Source organism: Palaemon carinicauda, chromosome 16 (genome assembly GCF_036898095.1).
Source record: "Palaemon carinicauda isolate YSFRI2023 chromosome 16, ASM3689809v2, whole genome shotgun sequence".
Classification (NCBI taxonomy): Eukaryota; Metazoa; Arthropoda; class Malacostraca; order Decapoda; family Palaemonidae; genus Palaemon; species Palaemon carinicauda.
The window spans coordinates 60,694,472-60,719,471 of NC_090740.1; the positions used below are offsets into that span (position 1 = coordinate 60,694,472).

A 25,000-nucleotide genomic window follows, 5' to 3' on the forward strand; every position below is an offset into this window, starting at 1 on the left:
TGAGGGAGCGGAGGAGCGGCAGAAACCAGTTAGGGAGAGGGGAAAATCCCGAAGGGGAAATCCCAGGCTCCAGCATCCCTAGGTATCCCAGGTTTGGGGGTTTAAGAAGGCAGCTAATGGAAAGATATTAGAGTAACATTTAACTTCTACAGGTTCATTTCTCTCATTCAGCATTCCATGCGTTCATTTATATTTTCCATTTATTACTGGTTTCTGCTTAGTTGCACATCATCAAAGATATGTAAGCGCTCTTATTATAGTTTGGGGGCTGAAACTGTATACATACACACACACACACACACACACACACATATATATATATATATATATATATATATGTATATATTTAATTATTTATTATACCTAGTATTCTCAGGAACCTCAATTTGACTCCTGACTAAATGTGAGAGGTATTGAAACATTCTGTATAAGCCCATTGTATCGCTCCTTCACTTGCAATCATGAATAAAACCTTTAATTTGATCTTCCTTATTCGCATACATCCATTAACTGCGTTTATACCTCTTCCGTGAATTTTTGCAATCTACTCTCCAATCTTTGTGTCAATCTCCAATCTCATATTCTTGTAGTTTTTAATATCTATCTCGTTTTTCATGCATACCTTGATCTCACCCTTGTACTACTTTACTCCCTTTTTATTTCTTCCAAGACTAGCTTCAACAACTAATTTCTTCCCTCCTAAATCTCTTCGGTAAAAATCAGCCTGCCTCCTATCAGGCTTGTCTTTCATATTTTAGATTAATATATTACTCTTATAATTGTACTATTTCCAACCAACAGTCCTTATATATACTTTTGTTCAGATATTTATGTTTTGACTTTTTATACTTGATATAATTTTAGCCATTGGGTATCAAGAATTGTTCACATATAAGTCCTTTTATAAATAATCTTCCTATTATTAGTAAATATTTTAGAGTGATTGAAGTATATAGTCCTGTGCAACGTTGTTTTATCAAACTAATTCTCAAATTTATTTATTAGTCCAGGGCCTATTTGATTTTTTTTTCCTTGTTTCCTCCTAAATTTCTTTTAACTACATCAGTTTAATTCGGTTTTATTTTTAGGGGCTTTCCATTATTTTTTCAAAGTCTATTGAAATCACTACTAATCTTTCGTTTGTTTTTGTTCATCTCCACGCAATATTGCAATGTAGATATGTTCTCCTCTATCCTTCCTTCTTTTGTAGATCCTTCTATAATTTCATAAACTGATTGTGAATATTCTGAAGCTCCAAATTTGCCTTAAATGAGCAGTTAAATGATGGAAACATTAATCCAGGAAAACAAATATATATAAGAAAGTTACGTGTCGTTGTAACAACCAGGTGCCTTAGGAAATATCTCAAAATCCAAAAGTAATGGATAAGGTCCTCAGCAAGCTTACATAGAAATACTTAATGTCAGAAACTCTCTCGAATGGCGAGTTTCTTACAACAGCTCTTGGTAACACGAGGGTGGCAACGTGCAGCTGGATCTATGCAACGCCGAAGCTTATAGTTGGTAATTTCTTGAGTTATTCCGGTGAAGGTTGCATTCGAATAGGCCTCTTGGTCTCCAAGCATAACAATAAGCTTCCCATCTGGCTTTGAAAGAAGTTTGATTAATAGTGAAAAGTTTTCAACTTAAAATATTCATCACATTTATTTAGTATTTTTCCATTTTAAAAAAGTATCATTCTTATGTATGTATGTATATATATATATATATATATATATATATATATATTTACTTATTTATATGATACACATATGAAAAGATAAAGGTATTATAGAAATGGATAGATAGTTATGCATATATATATATATATATATATATATATTTATATATTATATACATAACTACATGTATATATGAATATTCCCCTTGGAGGGTAGCTCTTTTCTCTTTTGTATAATCTTAGATATACTAATGCCAGGTATACGACAATGCCATCCAATTAAGCTACTTCTATAGAGTTTTTATATAGGCTTTCCCATTGTTGTTATCATTGATGTGTTTATTATTCAGTTTTACTCTAGTGGAATTGTATTATCATCGTTATGGTAATGACATGAATATAACTGGCGTTGTCAATGAGGCTAATTCTAATTGAAACTTTTGGATTGCCTTTTATTGATTTTTGCATTTGGAAATTCTCTATCTTTACGACATTTGGTATTACTGATAAAAATTTATGATAACCACAAACGATGAATATCATGACTGGTAAGGTCTAAAGTATACTATGTATATAATATATATATATATATATATATATATATATATATGTGTGTGTGTGTGTGTGTGTGTGTGTTTGCGTGTGTCCGACCATGCGTATATGTGTGAGAGTGCATGCTTATGTGCGTGTGTGTGCATAGCATATGAGCGTGTGTGTGTGACTGTGTGTCTGTCTGTGTGTACATGCGTGATAAGTTTATGCATCTTTCATATATGTCTTCAGTGCTCTGAAAATAAATCTATCTATTACCCCCTGTAATTTTCAGTTGAGGGTATCCCCCTTTGTCTTGATGAAATGAGCTTCAATTTCACTTTAGAAAATCTTGTGTAACAGTTAGACAATTCCTTGCCTAAAAGCATCTCTAACGTCTGTTTCCTTTTCTCTTTCTTTTCAGATTACTTTTCATCGCAGGAGTAGTTCCTCAGCATCCTCTACTTTAGCCAAGACCCGAAGATAGACCTAGAATAATCTAAAAAAACACCTCCCCCGAAAAAAAAGATGGACTTGAAAATCCTTAAGACTTATGAGTGCCTCTAGATGTGATCATCACTTGTAGCTTTGTCTGCTTAGCTGTGTATGACTGAAGTTACAAAGGAAAGAAAGTTGACTGGAAAAAAAATCTCTTATGTCAAGAATATAGATTGCTGTACTCTCTTTCAAACCCAAAGGGAAAGTAAAACGGTGAATAAGAATCCCAGAGATATATTAAAGAATACTCCACCAAAGCGCTTGTTGTGATACTTTACAAAAGGCACCATAAAGAATTCTTAATCAAAATTATAGAAATTTGGAATACAAGTTTCACTTGCATGATTTAAAAATATAGACGTGTTTAGAACTTAGTTCATATACCTAATCATCCTGAAAATTCTTTGGTTTTGGTTTTTCCTCTAAAACTCACCAAACGTAAACTTTAGGATTAAAGGTAATTGATAGATCATCGAATATTAGTGCATTTCAGCTAGATTAGAATGAAAACACAAGCAATAAACATATAATATCTATTCTGCTTTATGAACATTGAAATAAATAAAAATTCTGATTAGAGCAACCCAGTGAAATCAAATTTTTGATAATTAAATCATATATGAAACTAAAAGTAACTTGTCAATGTGCTTGTCCCTTCATTATTCAAAATAAAACATTAGTCCCTGAACCTATGAAAATATACCATTAGGAAGTTAAAGTCTTAAAATAAGTGTATTTTATGACATCTTTTCTGTTGGTTTTTTGTGGTGTCCCTTAAAAACTGTGAAAAATTGAAAGGCCTGAATAGTTCTAGAAATAGCATCTCAAAATTAGATCTCATCAAATTAAAGTAAGACTAATCTTAAGAGTAAAAAGGCCGGATTATACTCGAATTGGTTCAGTCAGAAAGACCTCTTGATTAATCCTTCTGGTAACCTGCTTCGTTTTTAGGGAAGACAGATTGACATGCAGTCTTGATTTCGTCCCCAAAAGGCATCGGCATCCAAAAGCAAGAACGAAAGCAATAAAAGCAACGAGGAATTAATATTCCAGTAAACCAATCTCTTCCTCAGGCTGAAATCAAGATTGCCAACTTGAACCTGATAAATGTGCCATCGTTCACTCGATTCCAGAGACCAAATTGAACCATAGGAAGAATCAATGACTTAGCTCATTTGGCCAATGACCTTGTTCATCGGACCAAGACAACGAGATTGCCAAACTTCACCCGCCTCCTCCCAGCGTCCCACCAACCGTATCAACTGGAATAAGGATAAAGTAGAAGCTTTCGCTGCTGGTGGGACAAATCCTATACCTTGAAGTGCCCTAGAAGGAACAGACTTATGAATTCTGTTAGCCATGCGGTACCCCAGGAGGTGGTTGACGCTATGGACGTGGCTCTGCCTCGGATGTATCGTCATGAACGTGGACGGCATTTCTGACAGTATGACAGAAGAAGAAGGTAAGAAACGGGTTTTCCATGTTATGGAATATCTTTCTCTCTAAGGTAATACTGCTACTTTTCAATTTCCAAAGCTTTTGTTTCCTTTTTTTTTTTTTTTTTTTTTTTTTTGGTTCGAGAAAATTTCACTTATAAAGTTAGGACCTACATAGATATTGTCATGCATGATTATCGAGTGGCAGTACCAAATCATAAAATATTACCGACTAAAAGAAACTAGAGGTTCGCTTTCTCGTGCTTTTTCCATCATAATTCTGAATGGTGTACTGACTTTTTATATTATAATTGTGAATACACAGATTTACCCCGAAGATGACATGTATTTATAGCTGAATTTCCGTCTTTTAATCATAATCATGTAAAATCTTAATCAGCCTACAAAGACGATTAAACACTCTAGCTGCCTTATGTTGACTCATGTAATAACATTTTATTTGTTTTGTTTTAAGATTTCGTCTCTACATCCGTCATCGCAATTTTACGAGCGTTCCATGTCAGGCGACTGACTAGCTAACGCTCTATCGATATTCGGGATAGTATCAGAGATGTATCTAGCTTGCGTTAATATCCAATATTGACTGCATATTTAGTGGGCTTCTCCGCGCTTTCATGCATATTCATTTCCGATACCAATTACGTTTCAGTGCCCCAGGATTCTCAAAGGCAGTTATGATGGCACCGCCCTTACCTAGGTGTAAGGGAAGTTTTTAGGGCCATTTTATATCTTGATTTTCAATAAAACTAAAGTTTTTAGTTCATGCATTTCTGTATAGAAACCATTTTAGCATGATCAAGCTCTTTGATTTTCCAGATTTGTATGGGAATGAACAGGTGTAATCTGTTGATCGTAGAGATGAAGATAAGGAAATAAATAAAGAATATGTTAATTACTGGAATATGAAAAATGCGCTAATTCATGTCCCGTTTTGACGTTCGTGTCACATCAGCAAATTTCGAACACAAAGTTGAGTAATTTAGTATTTCCTCCTAACAATGAAGAAAAGTTTAGGAAGGGAACCATTGTGCTAGTAAGCTAAACGCTATTTTTTTTTTTTTTTTTATAGAATATCGCAAACGATTCTTTGCTAAGGTAACTTTTGAAAAGAAATGCCCATAACAAAATGTGGTTCCAAATATCGATGTATATTTCAGCGCATGCCTCCACATATATGGAAAAGTTTCTGCCTTTATATACCGTCCATATAAGTCTATACGCGAGAGATAGTTGTACCTAGCTTTCAACTCATAATCACTTCGCAGTTGAAATAATTCAAGTTATGGGTCAAAAGGGATATATGCTGGGTCCATATTAAATGGTGTAGCAAGGATGTTTAGCTCCTGTTGCTTACTTTTAACGTTCCTGAACCTTTCACTAAAACCCTCAATTAATTTTCCACATTCATCAACATACTCTGATGTTGAACAAGGATTTTCTGCTTGCAAGTTAGGGAAATGTGTTGTGTTATTGTTTCCGAGTTGCATTTCCAAGTTTTGAATTTGACTTCAAATGATTTCACACTTGAAAGCAGTGAACTGAGAAACTGATTTAGCTTTTGAAGACTGATATTTAGTTCTGAGAGATACTTTGTAATGTCAACCATAAATGCGAGATCATATAACCACTTATCATCACTCAGTTCCATAACAGGTCTTCCCTTCATCTCCATGAATAGCTTTATTCCCTCCCTCACGAAGTGTGTAAAATCGCATGAGCAGATTTCCACGACATAGCCAACGAACTTCACAATTAAAGACAAGATCACCATACTCACTCTCAAGGTCATTCAGAAGTTCTTTAAACTGTCAGGTGTTTAGTCCTCTGCTTTTGATAAAATTAATGGAAGATACTACTACTGACATAACCTAGTCAAGCTGCAGTTACTGTGCACATAAACTCTGCTGATGCATAATGCAGTGACATACAGTTAGATTATTAAGGTCAATATTAACACGACCCAGTTAAATTTTAACAAACGCTACTAACCCTTTTGTTTGAGCCAACCATTGCTTGAGCTCCATCAGTAACTAGGCCACCGAGCTTTTCAACTGTCAGCCCAAACATGTTCAATGATGATTTGAGTCTCTCAAGTCACCAGTTATAGCGCTATGCATAGGTTCCAAAGAAAGAAACTCTCCTCTTTGTCTCAAATTCAGCAGTTGCCCCACGAATGAAAATAGCCAGTTGAGCAGTATTTGTTATGTGCGTTGTTTCATCACAAGCAAATGAGAAAAATAGGAAATTTCTTGCATAGTTTGTTAAATGTTCTTTCACTGTCTTTAGCCATGTCACCAATCCTATAAGAAATTGTTCTACGTGACACACTAACACTATAAAACAATGTAGCATTTTTTGGTAAAAGCAACTCTACAGCAGCAACCATGCACTCCTTTACAAATTCTCCTTCTACACGAGGTTTCAACTTCTCTAAAATTAGCTCACTTACAGCAAAACTAGTCTGAATAATTTTATCTTCATCACAAGGTCTGGAGAAAATAGCTTCTTGGGATTCCAAACCCCTCTTAAGAGAATTTAATTTATCCACACACAAATACCCTTGTAACTCCCGTCATTTAGCGTGCTTTGAATTATAGTGCTGCTCCATATTGACTTTTTTCAACACAGCCAATGCCTCTCCAAAGACGAGACACACTGGTTTCCCCTGTGCCCCAATAAAGAAACAGTAATTTGTCCAGTTGTGTTGAAATCCTCGACATTAGGCATCAACCTTCCTCATTTTTACAGTTGCCATTTTTGTTATGATGTACCTGTCCAATGTGTGCTCGAAAAATGTCTGCAAAGTTTGCAGTGCTACACAAAGAATTAACCTGTGATCAACAGTAGCTGTAGTATAGTCAAAATTGAACGTGAACTGAAACTCCGTCTGCAATGCAAAATAGCCTGAACCGAACTCACAGAATCCGTAGATGAGCCTCTTATCCATCCACACACTCTCTGACGAGAACGTACGGGTACACGAAACTCGTGTCTGTTTAACCGTTATAGCTGAATATGAATTATTAACTTATAAACATATAAAGCTCTTGAATTCTCATTTTATAAGTTTAGTGTGGCTATGCTAAAATAACTTGATCATTTTATTTAGACTTCCTTTGGTCTGTCCCATGAGTCAATATATATAAATATATTGACTCACAGGACAGACCAAAGGATTTGCCTGTATTTGACTCAAGGGACACATGGACCCGGTCCAAAGTTCCCCATCACTGAAATAGAGAATACTGATTCGGTATGGGAGGTTTTGTAAAATTTGGAGGAAGTGACGTATATAAACTACCCAATAAAAAGAATCATATGTAAACAACTCTTGAAAAAATAACAAAGATTACTGTAAATGAGCAAATATAAAGAAAGTCTTGCATGCGCTAACATTCATGATACAATCCAGTAAACCTCAGCTTCAAAATAAAGGGAATGAAATACTATACCTTCAGATCGAATGACAAACATAAATAACCATTGATAGTTAAATCTCTCTTTTGAATTAATCTTCCGAAATCTGTCCAATTAGACATTCTAGCGATGTTATGTAGACTTGTAGATTTTGAGATGCATTGTTAATCAATGCAGATCACTCAATGCCAATGGAACTTAGATAGTATAATATTCTAACTGCGATATAGCAAAACGTCCGACATATTTTGCATTAAGGAAGTCTTATGACCATTGTCTAAATTTCCGGTAATGTTAGTAGATATTTTTTCACGTGAGAACGTTTTAAGATTTTGGCTAATCATTAAAGGTTTGGTTTTTTATCACGCACATTAACTATATAACATCTGATTGCACTCCTTACTGTTAAACCAATTGCCCCTTCTTAAGAAGTCTTGTTGTTAGATTAGACTAAAGAAATTTAATACCTTAGGTTATCAAAATTCATCTTAAGGAGGCTTACGACGTTGAGATAAACATAAGAGTTGGTGGCGGCTTACTGGATATATCCTTGCCTGGTGATCTGCCGAACCGGAGTTCGGTAGTTTCTTATAGAGTCTTGGTCTGCAATCTCACCATCTTGTGAGGAAGGGATGGAGGTTTGGGGGAGCCTTCAGGTCTACCTGCTGAGTCATCAGCAGCCATTGCCTTGCCTTCCCTGGCCCTAGCTTGGGTGGAGAGGGAGTTTAGGCGCTGATCATATATACTGTATGTATGGCCAGTCTCTAGGGACTTGTCCTGCTAGCTAGACCAATGCCATTGTCCCTTGCCTCTGCCATTCATGAGCGGCCTTTAAGAATTAAATCTGAATTAAAGTAATTCTACATATACGAAATAATTTTTGTCTTTACTTTCACAATGAAAATATTAGACACTAATAATGATAACATTGGTACTCCTTGTTATTATAAGTACTCTAACAATGTTCATGCATGCTTTGTAACAGTGAACATTGAAAAAAAAATCATTGTTATTTTATCATTTGTTACGACTTTCATAGTTTCTGAGTAACGTGTCGGTTTTAATGGGAAATTTATGGTAATATTACCGATTTACTCAATATATACAGAAACATATGAACAGTATATCACATCATCATTAAGGACCCGCTCTAAAAAAACCGAATGGTTTATGTGTGATTTACCTGTAATTAAGAATGGTAATGCAGATATTAAATAGCCATTCAATCTCTCGCATAATTGCTTATCGATAGATTTGGGGCTTTGGTCATAAAATATTGGTGCCATTAATCCCCACAAATTATATTTATCGGTATAAAGGTAACATATCAGTAGAGTATATAAATGCTTCGAGAATAACCCAATATCATGTTTTTATTTGTGTTGAATGAATCAGTAATTACGAATAGTGCGGCTTTTAACTCCGTTAAGTTAGGCATCTATGATTTTTTCTAATGCTGTCTTTAAATCAACTGAGTACTTTGGGGATAAATCAATGGATTTTCTTTTTTAATATTTTTTGTATTAATGCCTTAAAATAAGCTCAAGAATTAAAACTATCTGATTTTGCGTAGTTTTAACACCAAGGCGCCTGCTAAAAACTTACTTCGCCCCGGAAAAATCGGAGAAAATGTGGGAATCATGTACTACTAAAATGAAATAATCTCGCTTAATCACATAAGTGATTAGAAATGAAGGTCGAAGAAAAGGATGAGACTTGCTTGCAGTTTAGTGGAAATCGTCTAGCCAAAGTGAGGAGAGAGTAGATTCAAGTCTTAATCTGCAGTTCATTAAGCCAGATCTTCTAACATGGATGGTTTCAAAGAAATATAAGCAAAACGTTTCGTGTAACATACATTTTTAACTTGGTCGTGAACATTAGCAGGATTATACACCTACACATGAAGCTCATCAGCTGTGTTCTAGCCCTCTGCCCTTACTACTGTAAGTCATTTACACTTATATTTCTCTCTCTCTCTCTCTCTCTCTCTCTCTCTCTCTCTCTCTCTCTCTCTCTCTCTCTCTCTCTCTCTCTCTCAATCTTTTTACCTTGTTTGTCCTGAGTTTCGGTTTGACCTACCTCTTCTCCTCTCTCCTAACTTAATGTACAACATTCTTTCCATATGACCAAACCATCTCAAGACATTAGGGTCTATTCTGTTTCCTGCATTGACCATTTTACCACCTCTATGTATGTTTTCACTTTTCCAGGTTGAGAACACATTCAACTTTTGGCCTTCAACATACCCAATTCACTTTCATAAGGGAGAATTTGTTCTATAAATCCTTTCATTCATTTCTTAATTTTCTTACATAAACATTCGAAGTCCCTCTTGACTTTAACACACCCATTCTGCATTTCGATCTTTCTGTCATTCAGTCTTTATCCATAATACTTTATTCCCACAAAAACTATAATATCATCCTCTTGCACTCCTCCCTATCCAAAGTAACATATTTCTTGCTCGATCATCCAGATGTCTATGTACCATCCTAAATTTAATGTTTTTTTTTTTTTTTTTTACTCTGATATTTTTCTTATAAGCTCTTTTAAAGTCTTCACTTTTCATCTTTGCCTTACCTTCTGTAAACATCAATCATTCCACAGTTCATTAATAACACGTTTTCTTATCTTTCTAGTCTGTACTTTTGAAATTTATTTTCTCAGACGGCTTACGTCACCCATGCTATATATAAAACATACTTGGAGACATAACGTACACTTGCCTCTGTTCCAACTTTACACCAGACCAGTAACTCATACTTCCATTTTATCCCTAACACTTGCTTCGCTTTCATCATAAGATATTTTAGTCACTCATAACCACTTATCTTCCATACCATATAGCCTCACACCGTCCACATTGCCTCCTTTCAATTATGCCTTCGATATTTTATTGGTCCACGTGGACCACATTAATGTATTTCAGTTAACTTACAAACTCCTAACGTGATTTTTATGAGAAATAGCAGTTGCATTACAATATTACGTTTTGTGGCCGCTAAATCCCCCTTTTTTATACTTTCATGTAAAACGAAAGGTTGTTCAAATCATACACATTCCCATACGATATTCTATGATTAAAACTATTATCTTAGCTCTACTATATACTGAAGGTTATCATACATCGGTCAACTGTAATTTGAACGTCTATATATCTTCAAATTGCTATAAATGCTGCTTTTGCATAGGGAAAATCTCGGGGATCCATGTTCTCTCCTCAGAGGATCAACGCTATTGGTTTTCCTCGTACATATAAAAGCGAAGAGATTTTCACACTTTTCTTGAATGATTGTAGTTTGCCATATAAGCATAATATCAAGTTTCTTGGGGTAATTTTCGACAAGAAAATGACCTATCCATCATGGTTGAAAAGTCCCTGAAGTTCTTGAAAGTTGTATCACAGTTTGATTGTGGTGCTGATAGAACAACTTTGCTTAAAATCTATACATTTTTGTGTCTGAGCAAGTTAGAATATTCGTGTCAAATTTATGAGTCAGCTACTAAGACTTTACGTGGAAAATAGGAAGTTGTTCACAATGTAAAGCTCCGCTCTACACTGGTGCACACAGAACATCTCCCATTGATAGTCTGTATGTGGATTCTGGCATGCCTCCCCTTCCATCTGCCGAGAGTAGTTGAGTTTGAGGTTTTTTGCTAGGTCCCTCGCTTTGAAAAACAATCATGACAGTAAATAGGGCAGATCAAGCTCATAACAGGTCTAGAGTACCGAAGCCTTTGGAAGTACAGCTGAAAAGTTCTGCCAGAGAAGTAGGTTAGTTAACAGCACAGATAGCAGAGGTAGTGTATCCTAAGCCTCCCCCTTGGCGTAATCCCCCCTGTTAAAGTATGTTTTACGGCAGAAGGGGAAAAAACCTTACCAAGTAAGGTAATGAAAAGTGAGTTTTTAAATCATGCTGCTCAACAACATGGGAAACACGTTTTTACGGATGGTTTCAAATTGGCTGTAGAAGTATATTATTATTATTATTATTATTATTATTATTATTATTATTATTATTATCATTATTATTATTATTATTATTATTTTCATTTATATAATTACAAGCTAAGCTATAGCCCTACGGGGAAACTAAGATGCTATAAGCTCAAGGGGTCCAACAGGGAAAAATAACTCCGTGAGGAAAGAAAACAAGGAATTAAATAGACTAAAAGAGAAGAGTAAACAATAAAAATAAAGTGGTTTAAGAACAGTAACAACATCAAATTAGATCCTTCACATATGAACTATAAAAACTTCAAAAAACAAGAGGAAGAGAAATATGATAAAACATTATACATGAGTGTACCCCCAACCAAAAGAACTGTACTCCAAGACACTGGAAAACCATGGTACATAGGCCATCACTACCCAAGACTAGAGAGCAATGGTTTGATTTTGGTGTGTCCTTCTCCTAGAAGACCTGCTTACCATAGCTAAAGAGTCTCTTTTACCTTTATTAAGAGGAAATTAGCCACTGCACAATTACATTGCAGTAGTTAACCCATTGAGCGAAGAATTGTTTGGTAATCTTGGTGTTGTCAGGTATATGCGGACACAGGAGAATGTGATAAGATTAGGCAAGGCTATTCGGTGTATTTGTAGGCAAAGACAAAATGAGCCAGAACCAGTCAAAAGACCTGATATCTCTCGAGCGATAGTATCTCAACGGGAGACTGGTGCCCTGGCCAACCTAATACCTATTAGAAGAAAACTACCATCCTTTAGTTCAGTACATATTGCTGAGCTGTATGCAGTAGTTCTCGCTGTCCGGCATATTTTTAGAAATGGTTATCAAAATGAGTTTTATATAATTTTCACAGATTCCAATTGCGTTTTACTCGCAGTTAAACAAATTATGCCAGGCCATCATCTAGTACAAAAGGTGCAGGACTAGTTACTACTTCTGTATTCTAGGAAGAATATCAGTGCTCACTTCTGTTGGGTCATTGCCCACGTTGGGGTGGATGGAAATGAACGAGTAAATAAGGCAGCTAAGGAAGCTTCGGGGCTACTTAACCCATCTCCAAAAAATATTCCTTACAAAAATCTCAAAAGTAAGATATACTTTCACTGTAAGAATGAGGGGCAGGCTCGATGGTCTGAACTGACCACCAATATAAAATGGAAACAAATCCACCCTTCGGTGGTGCCAGAGAACTTCAAATCAATCAACCACCCTTCGGTGGATAAATGATCATCTTGTAATTCTACAAGTAGGAGGGATAACATCATTTTAACTAGACCGTATTGGCCATACACATTCAACCCACAATTATCTAATGAAGAGTGGGGACGGGAGACAGGATCATCCTCGTAGTGCCAGTCAACTGACAATAGATATTAATCATATTATAGTCGATTGTTGCGTTTTTAATCTTCATAGGAGGACGCATCTACTCCAGGACAAACTTTGAAATTTTTTTTTACAGAATATTGGCTTATATCACACGCTTTAATTAATTTTATTGATTTATTTAATTTTTCTTTTTAATACCTTCTTATTGCCCATTTAAATGGTATTGTATGAGAGTGTTGTGATTTGCTTTATAGGTTGAAATGAAACCAAACGGTGTGAGTGTACGGGTATAGTTGCTTAATTTGTATCATATAGCGCTGAAGGGCCTTTAATGCCCCAGTGCTTGGCTTAAGGCCTAGATTTGTATTCAATCAATCGATCTATATTAACCGTTATACGAACTCACAAGATTTTTTCACGTAGCTTCGGCGCCTAATGACTTGCCTCAGGCAATCTCTGCATGTATTACTTGAGTTACTTACGAGTAAGAAGGATATGAATCCTTATTCCCGTTTTGTTACGACAAAGAAATCAATCCCCCCAAGCACTACTATTGCAATATTTCTTTACTTAATGCATTTCACATCATTGGAAAGTACCACGAAGATCAAGAGAAAAAATGCCAAATAAAACAATTGGAGTGGCAGATGACTACTAAACATATCTTACAATTCAGTTTCATGCTCATTAACGTCAACTAACACAAATTCGGATACCTTAATGATGTGTATGTCTCTGGTCGACAGTTGGATAACGTTGCTGAATGTCGATATCGGAGGCCATGCGAATCAAATATTTGCTTCACAGAAACCGTGATTGATTTATTGATATGATGAACTGGTATCACGACAGCAAAGGTCATCGACATGCCTATTGATTAAGAGTTGTAGTGAGACATGGGGTTTGTTCTTACTGATTTGAACCTACTAATGGGTTTCATGAACCACGTCATTAATGATCATGTGTAGTAAAAGACGATAATTATAATGACAGTTTTTATCTTGTATTTCGTACTCTGATCGATCACGAGCCAATGTATATAATGCTTTGGAGGAGGGGACGACTCGTTTTACTAATATCGTCAATATTTGAACTAAAGTAAATTCACTACTTCGGTTTGCTAGTCAAAGTTTTTAAAGAGGTTGCTACCTAAGAGCAAAGGCAACTGATTTTATAATTTATTATTTTTTCAGCAGTTACAACCACACTCATACTTTAACTGGGAAGTCGGGAATAAATCATCTGAACTCAAAACTTCAGCAACATTTGTCACCTCACGTACCTTCGCAGATGTCCAACTGGTAGCAGGGAATTGCACCATATCTAGCTCACACTCCTGCGTTTCTTAGATAATAAGTCCATTCCATTTGCCTCATATATATATATATATATATATATATATATATGTGTGTGTGTGTGTGTGTGTGTGTGTTTGTATGCATGCATATATATAATGTATATATATGAATGCATGTATGTATGCGTGATTGGATAGCAGCATCAGCTCTAGTGAAAGAAAAAGGGTATTGAGTTAGCAACCTCACCCTGAAGACTAGTTGAAAACTAGAATGCCGGAAATGTCGAATATAAAACATTTGTATATACACACACACACGCACACACACACACACACACACACACACACACATATATATATATATATATATATATATATATATATATGCCTAATATATAATATATATATATATATATATATAGGTAGTCGTGCCTACCTAATCATGAATTAGGCAGTCAGTGCACCTTTCATGAAATAAGCCATTGCCTGTTTCACGAAATATGCAGCAATTTGCCTAAAATCTATATGGACCTTTAGATGTTGCCCAATTTACCGATTGGGTAGAATATTTCCTGAAATAGCCAAATTGCCTGATTCCTGATGTAGACAAATCAATTATAGTGGCACCATATGCAGTTAGTATTGTACCACGCTTATTTATTTCTTATCTTATTACTCGCTCTTGCCTGCACTGCTAATTGACCATCTTGTTATTTCAGGCTAGCACTAGCTTTTTCATGTTGGAATTTCTGTGACGTTCTTGCTCACAATTCTCTGTATAAAAACTCGATGATTGTTTTATGAAATTTAGTGGCATTCAACACTCATCTCAGTTATCACCTAACTGCCCGCTCGCACATTAGTGACCACCGAAGTGTCCAGCTCCCCCCACACCATCCCTCTCACTGCTGTGTCTTACTGTTTGATGATACTGCCTTCCGATACTGTCTCTACTATCAACGCCACACCCTTGAAACTACCGCTCTTCACCTACGGAGAAGCGTCCGCCTGGTTCCAGCATGCTGAAGTCCAGTTTCACATCAGTGGCGTGACTCAGTTATGCACCTAAGCAGATTATATTCTCTCAGCCATCCTCGAGGACACTTTCCCCGAAACCTCCGGTTAGCTGTGCGAGCAAGGATACACGACAATAACGTACAACACCTTCAGATCATACCACCTGGAGCAGTACTATCCATTACCAGTTGCCCACATAGCAAAACTTTTTCAGATCTCTCAACAACCATTGGGAACCAAAGGGCCTCACTTGCCCTCAGAGAAATGACCAATATCCTTCGCCTGCAGCCTGCCGCAAACAGCTCTCCTCGTGAAGTGAATTTACTTTGTGCCCTTTGAGTACGGGGCCTACCCTAACGTGTACGTGCTGCCATCCCCAATGTCAATATTTTGCCCATGAAGGACTTGATGACCAAAGTTGATGCCCATACGGACTGCCACTTCACCACCTTCAAGACCTCCATCAATGCCTCCACTTTAACTAATCAACATGGGCTGAAGCTGGCATGAATGAGGTAGAAAACAGACGCCCACCCTGTGAGGTGCTGGAGCGTTGACAAAGTCACTCACCACCCACATATATAACCCCTCGCTCACGCCCCAGCCACGATCTCTCCAGCCACTTAATTATGCTCATCAGCCACTGTTATGCTACTACCACTCCAAATTCGGGGCTGCTACAAAGAAATGTGTGAATGCCTAACAGTGGCCAAAAAAAAAGTTTACTCCATGTCACCAGACTTAAAATTCTCCAGCTAAGCAAAACATACAGACAGATCTGCATTCAGCAACGCACATTTTCCTGCGCAACGACATTAGAAAGCCACCGCTAATGCCTCCTTACATGGGCCCTTTTCACGTGATCCATCGTATGCTGAAGGCTTTCTGCATTAACGTTCGTGGTGAAGAAGACTGGGTCTTCATTGACCGCCTAAAACCTGCATATCTCCTGCCAGATGACCCGCCAACAGTACGCCTCTCCAAAGCAGAGCCCTGTACCTCATGTGTTTCATACTCGCTCGTACACTGTAATTTTTTTTTTTTTTTTTTATCTCAACACTCGCTCTTCCTTTCACTTTTAATATACCATCTTGTCATTTCAGGCTAGCACAAGCGTTTTTATGTTTGAATTTTTGTGGCATTCTTGCTCACTAGGCGCTGTATAAAAACTCATGATTCTTTGATAAAGTTTAGTTGCATTCATTTCGCCTCTCAGTTATCACCCAGCTTCCATCTCGCATAGTACCGTAATAATGATGTCTATTTACTAGACCCTGTACTGGAGAATTTCAGTCATTATTCGGAAAAATTTTATCCAAGTAATTCTACAGAAACCCCAGTTAAGGACCTTGCTCAAAAATGTCAGAGGTAAAGAGATTCAGGAAGATTCATTAAGGAATCACCATCAGATTGGATAGAAAGGGTTAGTGATATGATGGAGAATATATTTGATTTGATCAGTATTCGACGCCAAGATGCAGCAATAGGTCAAGAAAGAAGTCGGGATGAAACGCCTAATCTGTGATTTTTCGTGAAACAGGCAATGAAATTCCTATTTCATTTATTAGGCGAACTAACTGCCTAATTCATGAAATAAACAGTTTCAAGGATTAGGTACGATATATATATATATATATATATATATATATATATATATATATATATATATATATATATATATATATATGTATATATATGTAATACTTAATAAGAACACTTGGCCATTTTATATATAATGTATCTAATATATCACGGAAAGCAATATTATGATCCTTTTTAGAAGAGGAGACATTTCAATGGTTAACTTAAGATTATAAATCAACATATTTCCAGAATGATATTTTTTTGACTCAAGATAATCGAATCCTCGCCATTTTTCTCTATGAAGGGTATAAGCTTATTTCTATTCTACATACAACCGGAATTCGATAGGAATATGCACAGCAGAGATGAAATCAACTTTATCTCTCATGTTACTTTCTTGTATTATTCTGTATCGATGAGACGCATAGATATATGCTCTTATCATAAATCATTTACCCTTTGGATATGTTATTTCCGATGCAGAAACTATTTTTGATTCGGTTTTTAAAAGTATGAAAATCATTTTGGAGACTGACGAAACATACATGCATATATATATATATATATATATATATATATATATATATATATATATATATATATATAGTATATTATATATGTATGTATATATATATGTATATATATATATATATATATATATATATATATATATATATATATATATATATCATGGCTTGGCCACTTAGAAATATTCACGCATTTCTGGGTTTTAGAAGCACTTATGGATTCAGGGATTAAGGTTTTTCAGCAGCCTACCTTACGGATGTACAAGGGATCCAGTTGTTAACACCATTTGGCTTTTTTTGATGGTCACCCATCTAATTCCTATCCTGACCCACAGTTGCTCAACTTCGCTGATTGAATGCCCAGTTGTATAGCCAACATGTTATTGCTTGTGGCAGCAATTATGATTAATAATGATCAGAACCTATAATAAAATAGACGTGGCAGCCTCAACAGCTACTTTTTTTCTCCTTGTATTTTTGGTTATGCTTTCCACTGAAAGCCTTAAAATTTTAATGGAAAGTTATAATTAAACCAGTAACTCTGTTAACGCTTGAAAAAACTTATTCTAGATCCTTTGTATATATAGAACTTGAATTTAAATGTTGTTACTAAAGCGAAACAAACTCATCCTTAATTAGGCTTAAGGTGAAGGGTCAACATGTTACATTCACCAATTCTCGGTATTACAAATGTTCAAAGCAATTTTTTATGTTTACAAGCAAGTTTTACCACGTCGAATGAGATTTTTTATTGGCCATGAATATTTTTTTAGCATTGAATTCTGTTCAGTGAAATCCTCTCTCAAGGTTTGTGATGATCACCCCTTTGGTGTGAAAATAATTATTTCCTCTCCTCGACCTCGACATCGATAGTTCACATACAGTACGTGCAAGGTTATGTAATGAAAGTAGAGTTGCAAGTGTAACTTCTCGATATTTTCGAAAGGAAAGTTCTAATCCCCAAATTTTAGTAATGATACATTACTGTTTTTATAATTATGGTTATCAGTATTTACACATACAAAAAATATCGTTAGAAAATAAGAATGACATTCCTAGTTATAGGTGGGTGTTGTAGTTTCAATCAACTTTGCTATGTTTGTTATTCTTACTGTGCAAATAATGCGATTAGGTGTGTTACTAGAAATTAAAAAATGTCCCGATAACAAAGTTAAGCTAGGTTTATTATGATGCAAGTAGAGTATCAGAATAAAGGGTTTTTATGTCTGAAAATACCAGTGTTATCCAGTTAATATCAATTAAGTCAGTAGTAAACGTGTTAAATATCCTTCAAGAAAGCAAAAGGAAACCTGGAAAATATCATTGCTGCCCACTCATATTTGCTCGACAATAACTATCCATTTTTGACTGATTCTTGTTATATTTTGGAAATAACTTTCATATCGTTACCCGCACAAATCTATATTATTTGGATTAACTGGTGCGTGATAATTGTCGTGAATCTGTAGTCCAAAGACAGCCGAATGTTTTTTTTTTTTTTTTTTTTTTTTTTTACTGTGAATTATAATTATAATGTGATAACTTACACATCCTTGAATTTCATTTGGTTTTTAGATGATATCAGTGTCTCGTTGTTGAAAAACAAAATGCAAAATGTTTCTCTATTATTTTGGCCAATCGTTGACATCGCATTTCAAAATGTTTCGTCATCTAACGGATTGCAGAGGTAATTTTGAAGGACATAGTTGTTGATAATATATGATATGTATTCTTAGATATTTGTGACTTCCTTATAATGGCAGAAACGTATATTAATGAATTTTATATGAACTTTTCTCAAATGATTACCGCAGTGATTACAGACCTGCTCGGACATTGTAAGATTTAATTTAGTTGTTAGTTGTGAGATGGCCCTTGTTCCATTAGGTAGGATTAAGCAACAGTTGATGAAAGAATACTTTTAGGTCTACTCTGAAAAAAAAGGAAAAAAAAAACTTTATTAAATTGGCAGTGGTATTGTCTCTCGTACTTCTTTTTTTCTTTTTTTTTCTTTTTAATTTTTTATGAAGAGGTCTGTTCAATGTATTTTCGCTAATTTAAAATTCAAAATATTCACTAAGAATAATTAGGCATGGTAAAACTCGAAGGGAATTCTTGAACGGAAAAGTTGAGGAATACATTAAAACTTGAATTTTGACAATTTTAATAATAAAAGTTTATCGTGTGATCTACTTTTAGCATTTACATTTTGTCAAAATGATCTCTCTCTCTCTCTCTCTCTCTCTCTCTCTCTCTCTCTCTCTCTCTCTCTCTCTCTCTCTCTCAATAAAATATCATCTGACCTTTAATTTAGCTTGAAGCAACTTCCGTTATTCATAAAATATGGATAAACCAACAAACAAACAAACCTGCTGTGAGCAAATAATTACCTAAGACTTAGCCAAAGGGACAAACTGCAACCTCGTTATTAACATTATATTTTCTCCTTATGCCACCCCACCCCCGACACTGCACCGTAGTTTGTACTCAACCCCTCCCAACCCCTTGCTAGAGGCCCTCAAGCATACTTGAGATGACGTTCTTGCAAGCATAATCAAGTAAACAAGTGACAAGAGGGGGAAAGGAACTTGCACCTCTTACCCTCCAACCGTTTGTTACCCGGAGGTCGTATCTAAAATGAATTGGTTTTGTCAATAGAAAACCATGGCATCGTTGTATACCTCGGGAATCTTGACCTCTGGTGTTCCTTTTTATATCCGTGTTTCCCAGCGTGTTTAATGATGACGGTTGAATCGGCAATGGTGCCTTCTTTACAAATATGAATGTTTAAGTTAAAATAAAGATATGTAGCTTGTGCATACATCCAACCCCCCCCCCCCTCTCTCTCTCTCTCTCTCTCTCTCTCTCTCTCTCTCTCTCTCTCTCTCTCTCGTGAAAAGTTGCAAATAAATTTACGCATATATCATCTATGAACAATAAAGCTTCAAGTATGAAAGAGAGCACCTCCAGTCCCGTTTCCGTATTCGGAGCAATAATGTGTAGGTAGTCGTTTGGAGGTGAAAGGTAGATATTTTTATTTCATTCCCTTAAGATGACGATGCAGATACGATGTTTGAAGGTCATTTCTATTCATAAGGTGTCATTCTCATCTGTTCTTGTCATATGCCTTAACTTTTACAACTCTGTTTAGCAAAATATTCTGCCGAGTAAAATAGAACTCCCATCCTCAGCTGAAAACATAACTATACAAAGGGTTCCCCACCATTTTGTTCTTCTGCACACCTTGTATATTGTTATAGATTCCTGTGTACCAGTAAAATTAGGGCTAAAAAGAAACAGTGAAATTTATATTATGATATAATTTTATTATTCAATCTCAATGCAGATACTATAATGTATTGCTCAGTATTGGCTATTCTCTCAGATCCAATAGACCCCCTGAAGAATGAAAATGTACACAATCCTAGGCTCTACTTTTCATTTTTTTTCCCCTGAAGAGAAATTAAATAATTCAGTCAATCCTGTAATTTTAGGTGATGCTATACATGGGATATTCGCTTTGTTTTATGAAATATGTCAGTGCTGCGTTTCTACTTAAGATCTGACAGTAGTAATCAGAAAAGGTCCTTTGTATAAATACGCTACTTCCATACAGCAATTTGTTTAAATGAAATGATTATTATGCCTAACTAGATGTATCCAATGTAGCCTTTTCTGTGGATTTGAGTACAGTCTTTATTTATAAACATTGAGGGTCATGTTTTTAATAATGCGTAATTTTCTGCAATGTTTTTGAGATAGTAGAAGAATTAACCTTGTAACACAGATATATATATATATATATATATATATATATATATATATATATATATATATATATACTCGAGACCCTTAGCTATTTCATCTCATGTGCTTTGGAATAAGTGTTTTTTTCCCAGAGTAAAATAGTAGTGTGTGCTGATGAATATATTCCAGTTGTTATCACTCTCGCCGGTTTTCAATGGAATATGTGCCTACAGTATATGGGAAGTAATATTGCTCAGACTAAGAACTCGTTTATTCAGTGCAATACAAGGATAAACGACAGTAAAATTAAATCTGATAATCTAGAATAATACTTCGCTTCTTTACTAATTGTCCATCGATAATGTTTATACTCTTATATCTGATTTTTTACGATCTTTTAAGGAAGTCTTTGACTCTATTATTATTATTATTATTATTATTATTATTATTACTAGCCAAGCCACAAGCCTAGTTGGAAAAGCAAGATGCTATAAGCCCAAGGGCTCCAATAGGAAAAAATAGCCCAGTGAGGAAAGGAAATAAGGAAATAAATAAACAATAGGAAAAAATAAACAATAAATTATTCTAAAAACAGTAACATCAAAACAGATAAGTCATATATAAACTATGAAAAGACTTATGTCAGCCTGTTCAACATAAAAATATTTGCTGCAAGTTTGAACTTTTGAAGTTCAACTGATTCAACTACCCGATTAAGAAGATCATTCTACAACTTGGTCACAGCTGTAATAAAACTTCTAGAATACTGTGTAGTATTGAGCCTCATGATGGAGAAGGCGAAACTATTAGAATTAAGTGCCTGCCTGGTATTACGAACAGGAGGGAACTGTCCAGTAAGATCTGAATGTAATGGATGGTCAGATTTATTAAAAATCTTATGCAACATCCAAATTAACTTATTGAACGATGGTGCCAAAGATTAATATCTAGATCAGAATTAAGATATTTCATAGACCGTATGTTTCTGTCCAGTAAATTAAGATAAGAATCAGCAGCTGAAGACCAAAAAGGAGATCATTACTCGAAACAAGGTAGAATGAAAGAATTAACACTTTTTCAGAATAGATTGATCACCGAAAATCTTGAAAGACTTTCTCAATATGCTAATTTTTTGTGCAATTGAAGAAGACAGCCCTAATGTGTTTCTCAAAAGTATATTTGCTGTCAAGAATCACACCAAAATTTCAAAAGAGTCTTACAAAGTTAAAGAAACTTTATCATTGCTGAGATCCGAATGCTGAAGAGCCATTGTCCTTATCCTACTCACAATCATACTTTGAGTTTTGTCAGGATTCAACTTCATACCCCATAATTTGCACCATGCACTAATTTCAGCTAGATCTTTATTAAGGGATTCAGCAACCCCAGATCTACTTCCAAGAGATGGAATTGACGCAAAGAGAGTAGCAACATCTGCATATGCAACAAGCTTGTTTTCTAGGCTAAACCACGTGTCATGTGTATATAGTATGAAATGTAACGAGCCAAGAACACTACCTTGTGGAACACCAGATATCACATTCCTATACTTCCTATTGTGCCCATCAACAACAGCTCTTTGAGATCTATTACTTAAGAATTCAATAATAATGCTAAGAAACGACCCACCCACTCCCAACTGTTTGAGTTTCAAAACAAGGGCCTCATGATTAACACGATCAAGGGCAGCACTAAAATCAAGGCCAATCATACGAACTTCCTGACCATAATCAAGGGATTTCTGTACAGCATTGGAGATTGTAAGAAGGGCATCACATGCTCTAAGGCCTTTACGAAAACCAAATTGCAAACTAGGGAATAGATGATTACCTTCAGCAAACCTAGCAAAACGTTTTGCCAGAAGACGTTCAAAAACTATAGATAACATTTGAGTTATGGAAATTGGGCGGTAATCAATTGTACTAGAGCTACCACAAACACATTTACATAGTTGAGTAACATTACCAATTCTCCAACAAGTGTTGAAAGCTCCTCTTCTTGCTAACTTGCGAAAAATAACAGATAAGTTTGGAGCTAAGAAATCTGCAGTCTTTATAAAATACAAAGGAAAAATATGAACTAACCTTATACGTCTAGTTAAGTTCATTGTCTTAGGATTGTTAGAATACTGTTCTACCAGAATGTTAGTAGCCTCATTTATAAACATGTTTGGTCTATTACTCAGCAGTTGCATGCATGATTTAGGACTTTAGAAAGATATCCCGTTGATTGATTTTCGTTAGTATTCTTTTTTTAAATAAAACTACCACTATCATTCTTAGTTTCAATTACTGTATGGATGGTATGAGCTACTCGTTTCACAGACCACTATATACGTATTAAGTTTAGGTGCCACAAAAACAGTTCTCTTAGCTGTGTTGTAGAATTTGGTACTAAATTCAAGGCTGATTGTAAAGCTATTATAAATCAACCTGTAAAATAGTCTTTATTGCTCTAATTGATTTTCAACTGTGTTTTGTTTATGTCAATTCCTTTATCATTTTCCATCTCTTAATGCCATATGTAATTTACTATACTCTCCTTTCCTCTTTCTTCATAATGCTTTCATGGTGTTTTATGGAAGTTTGCTCAAGTAAAACTCCCTTGTATTTGTTATGGCAACAAAAACAAATAGATGATTATCTCAAACATACGACACCATGCCATGGTATTACATCTTAATGGTACTAATAGTTTTATCATAAATCCATTGAAATTACATAGACTTTATTGTAGCTATCCAGTGCCTTTTTTTATTTTGATAAATTCCGGATTTTTCTTTTTTGTATGTTTCACATATAACGTTATGAGCCTAATTCATATATGATATGGCTACGATAGTTGAAATAAATGCCAGTTGTGTGGGAGAATAATTATATATTTGTGATATTGAAACCTTTTTATTTAAAAAAAAAGAGTCATTACAGTCTCCTAATTGGGATACCCTCTAGCCAATTTCTGGAAAATCTGATATAATGCGACTAATATAGAGGATGATAATAATCATTAGAATGATGGCAATGAAGATAATGGTAATATCATGAAGTACAAGAACAGTAAACTTCATTGGAATAATATCGGAGTAGTGATGATTACTATTTGGGATAAATAATAACAGAGGAAGAGGTAACCGAGAAAGCGGTAAGACAACGAGTGAAAGAAGCAAGACGGAAATGAGGAGAAATAACTGGGGTTGGTTTAGACAAGAAAATGTTATTAAGACTCAAAATTAAGATCTATAAGAGAGTTACCAGACCTGTACTCTTATAAGGGGTAAAAACTGGGGCACTGAAAAGGAAAGAGGAGGGACTGAGAAAGAACCGGGATGAGGATGGTGAGATGGATTGCTGGATAATCACTATTGGAAAAGAAGGAGAATCAGGATATAAGAAGAATGTGTGTTATATTTAATATAAAAGGTAGGCCTAGAGAATGTCTTTTGAGGTACTATGGCCTTATAATAAGAATAGAGGGGGTGGAAACCGATCAAGAGAGCTAAGAACATAATGATGCAAGTGTGGAGTCAGCGGATCAGGTGAATGGATGGATGTGTTTAGGTGGGACTGCTGAGGGTAGAGCATGCAAGGAATAGAAATGAAGGAAGAAAGCTGACTCGAGCGGCCAACCCTACTATACAGTGGAACTAATAAGGTCGAAAGAAGAGAATATTGATTAGAAGAATAAGACTGCTACAGATAATAATAATAATAATAATAATAATAATAATAATAATAATAATAATAATAATAATAATAATAATTCTATAATTATCCGGAAACCTCCTTACTCCTAGATATCTGTCAGCCCTTTTCCTGATGTTTATTATACCTAAGTTATCAACAGACACCTAAAATCTTAGGGGACACTAATTAATATTAAAGACTCAAAGATAACCCCAACCAAGAGGCATTTTCCATATCAACGACAAAAAACAAAGACTGCTCT

General features: G+C 35.3%; 1 protein-coding gene across 7 annotated transcripts in view; it reads left to right on the top strand.

The window, feature by feature from the left end:
• LOC137655741 (uncharacterized) overlaps positions 1-25,000 on the top strand; it is a 1,545,462-nt gene that overhangs the window by 729,377 nt on the left and 791,085 nt on the right. For all 7 annotated transcript variants that reach the window (XM_068389795.1, XM_068389798.1, XM_068389799.1 and 4 more), the window contains one exon: positions 2,636-4,171. In XM_068389795.1, coding sequence (XP_068245896.1) covers positions 4,069-4,171 — 103 coding nt within the window. In that variant the 5' untranslated portion in view covers positions 2,636-4,068. The remainder of the gene's footprint in view (positions 1-2,635; positions 4,172-25,000) is intronic.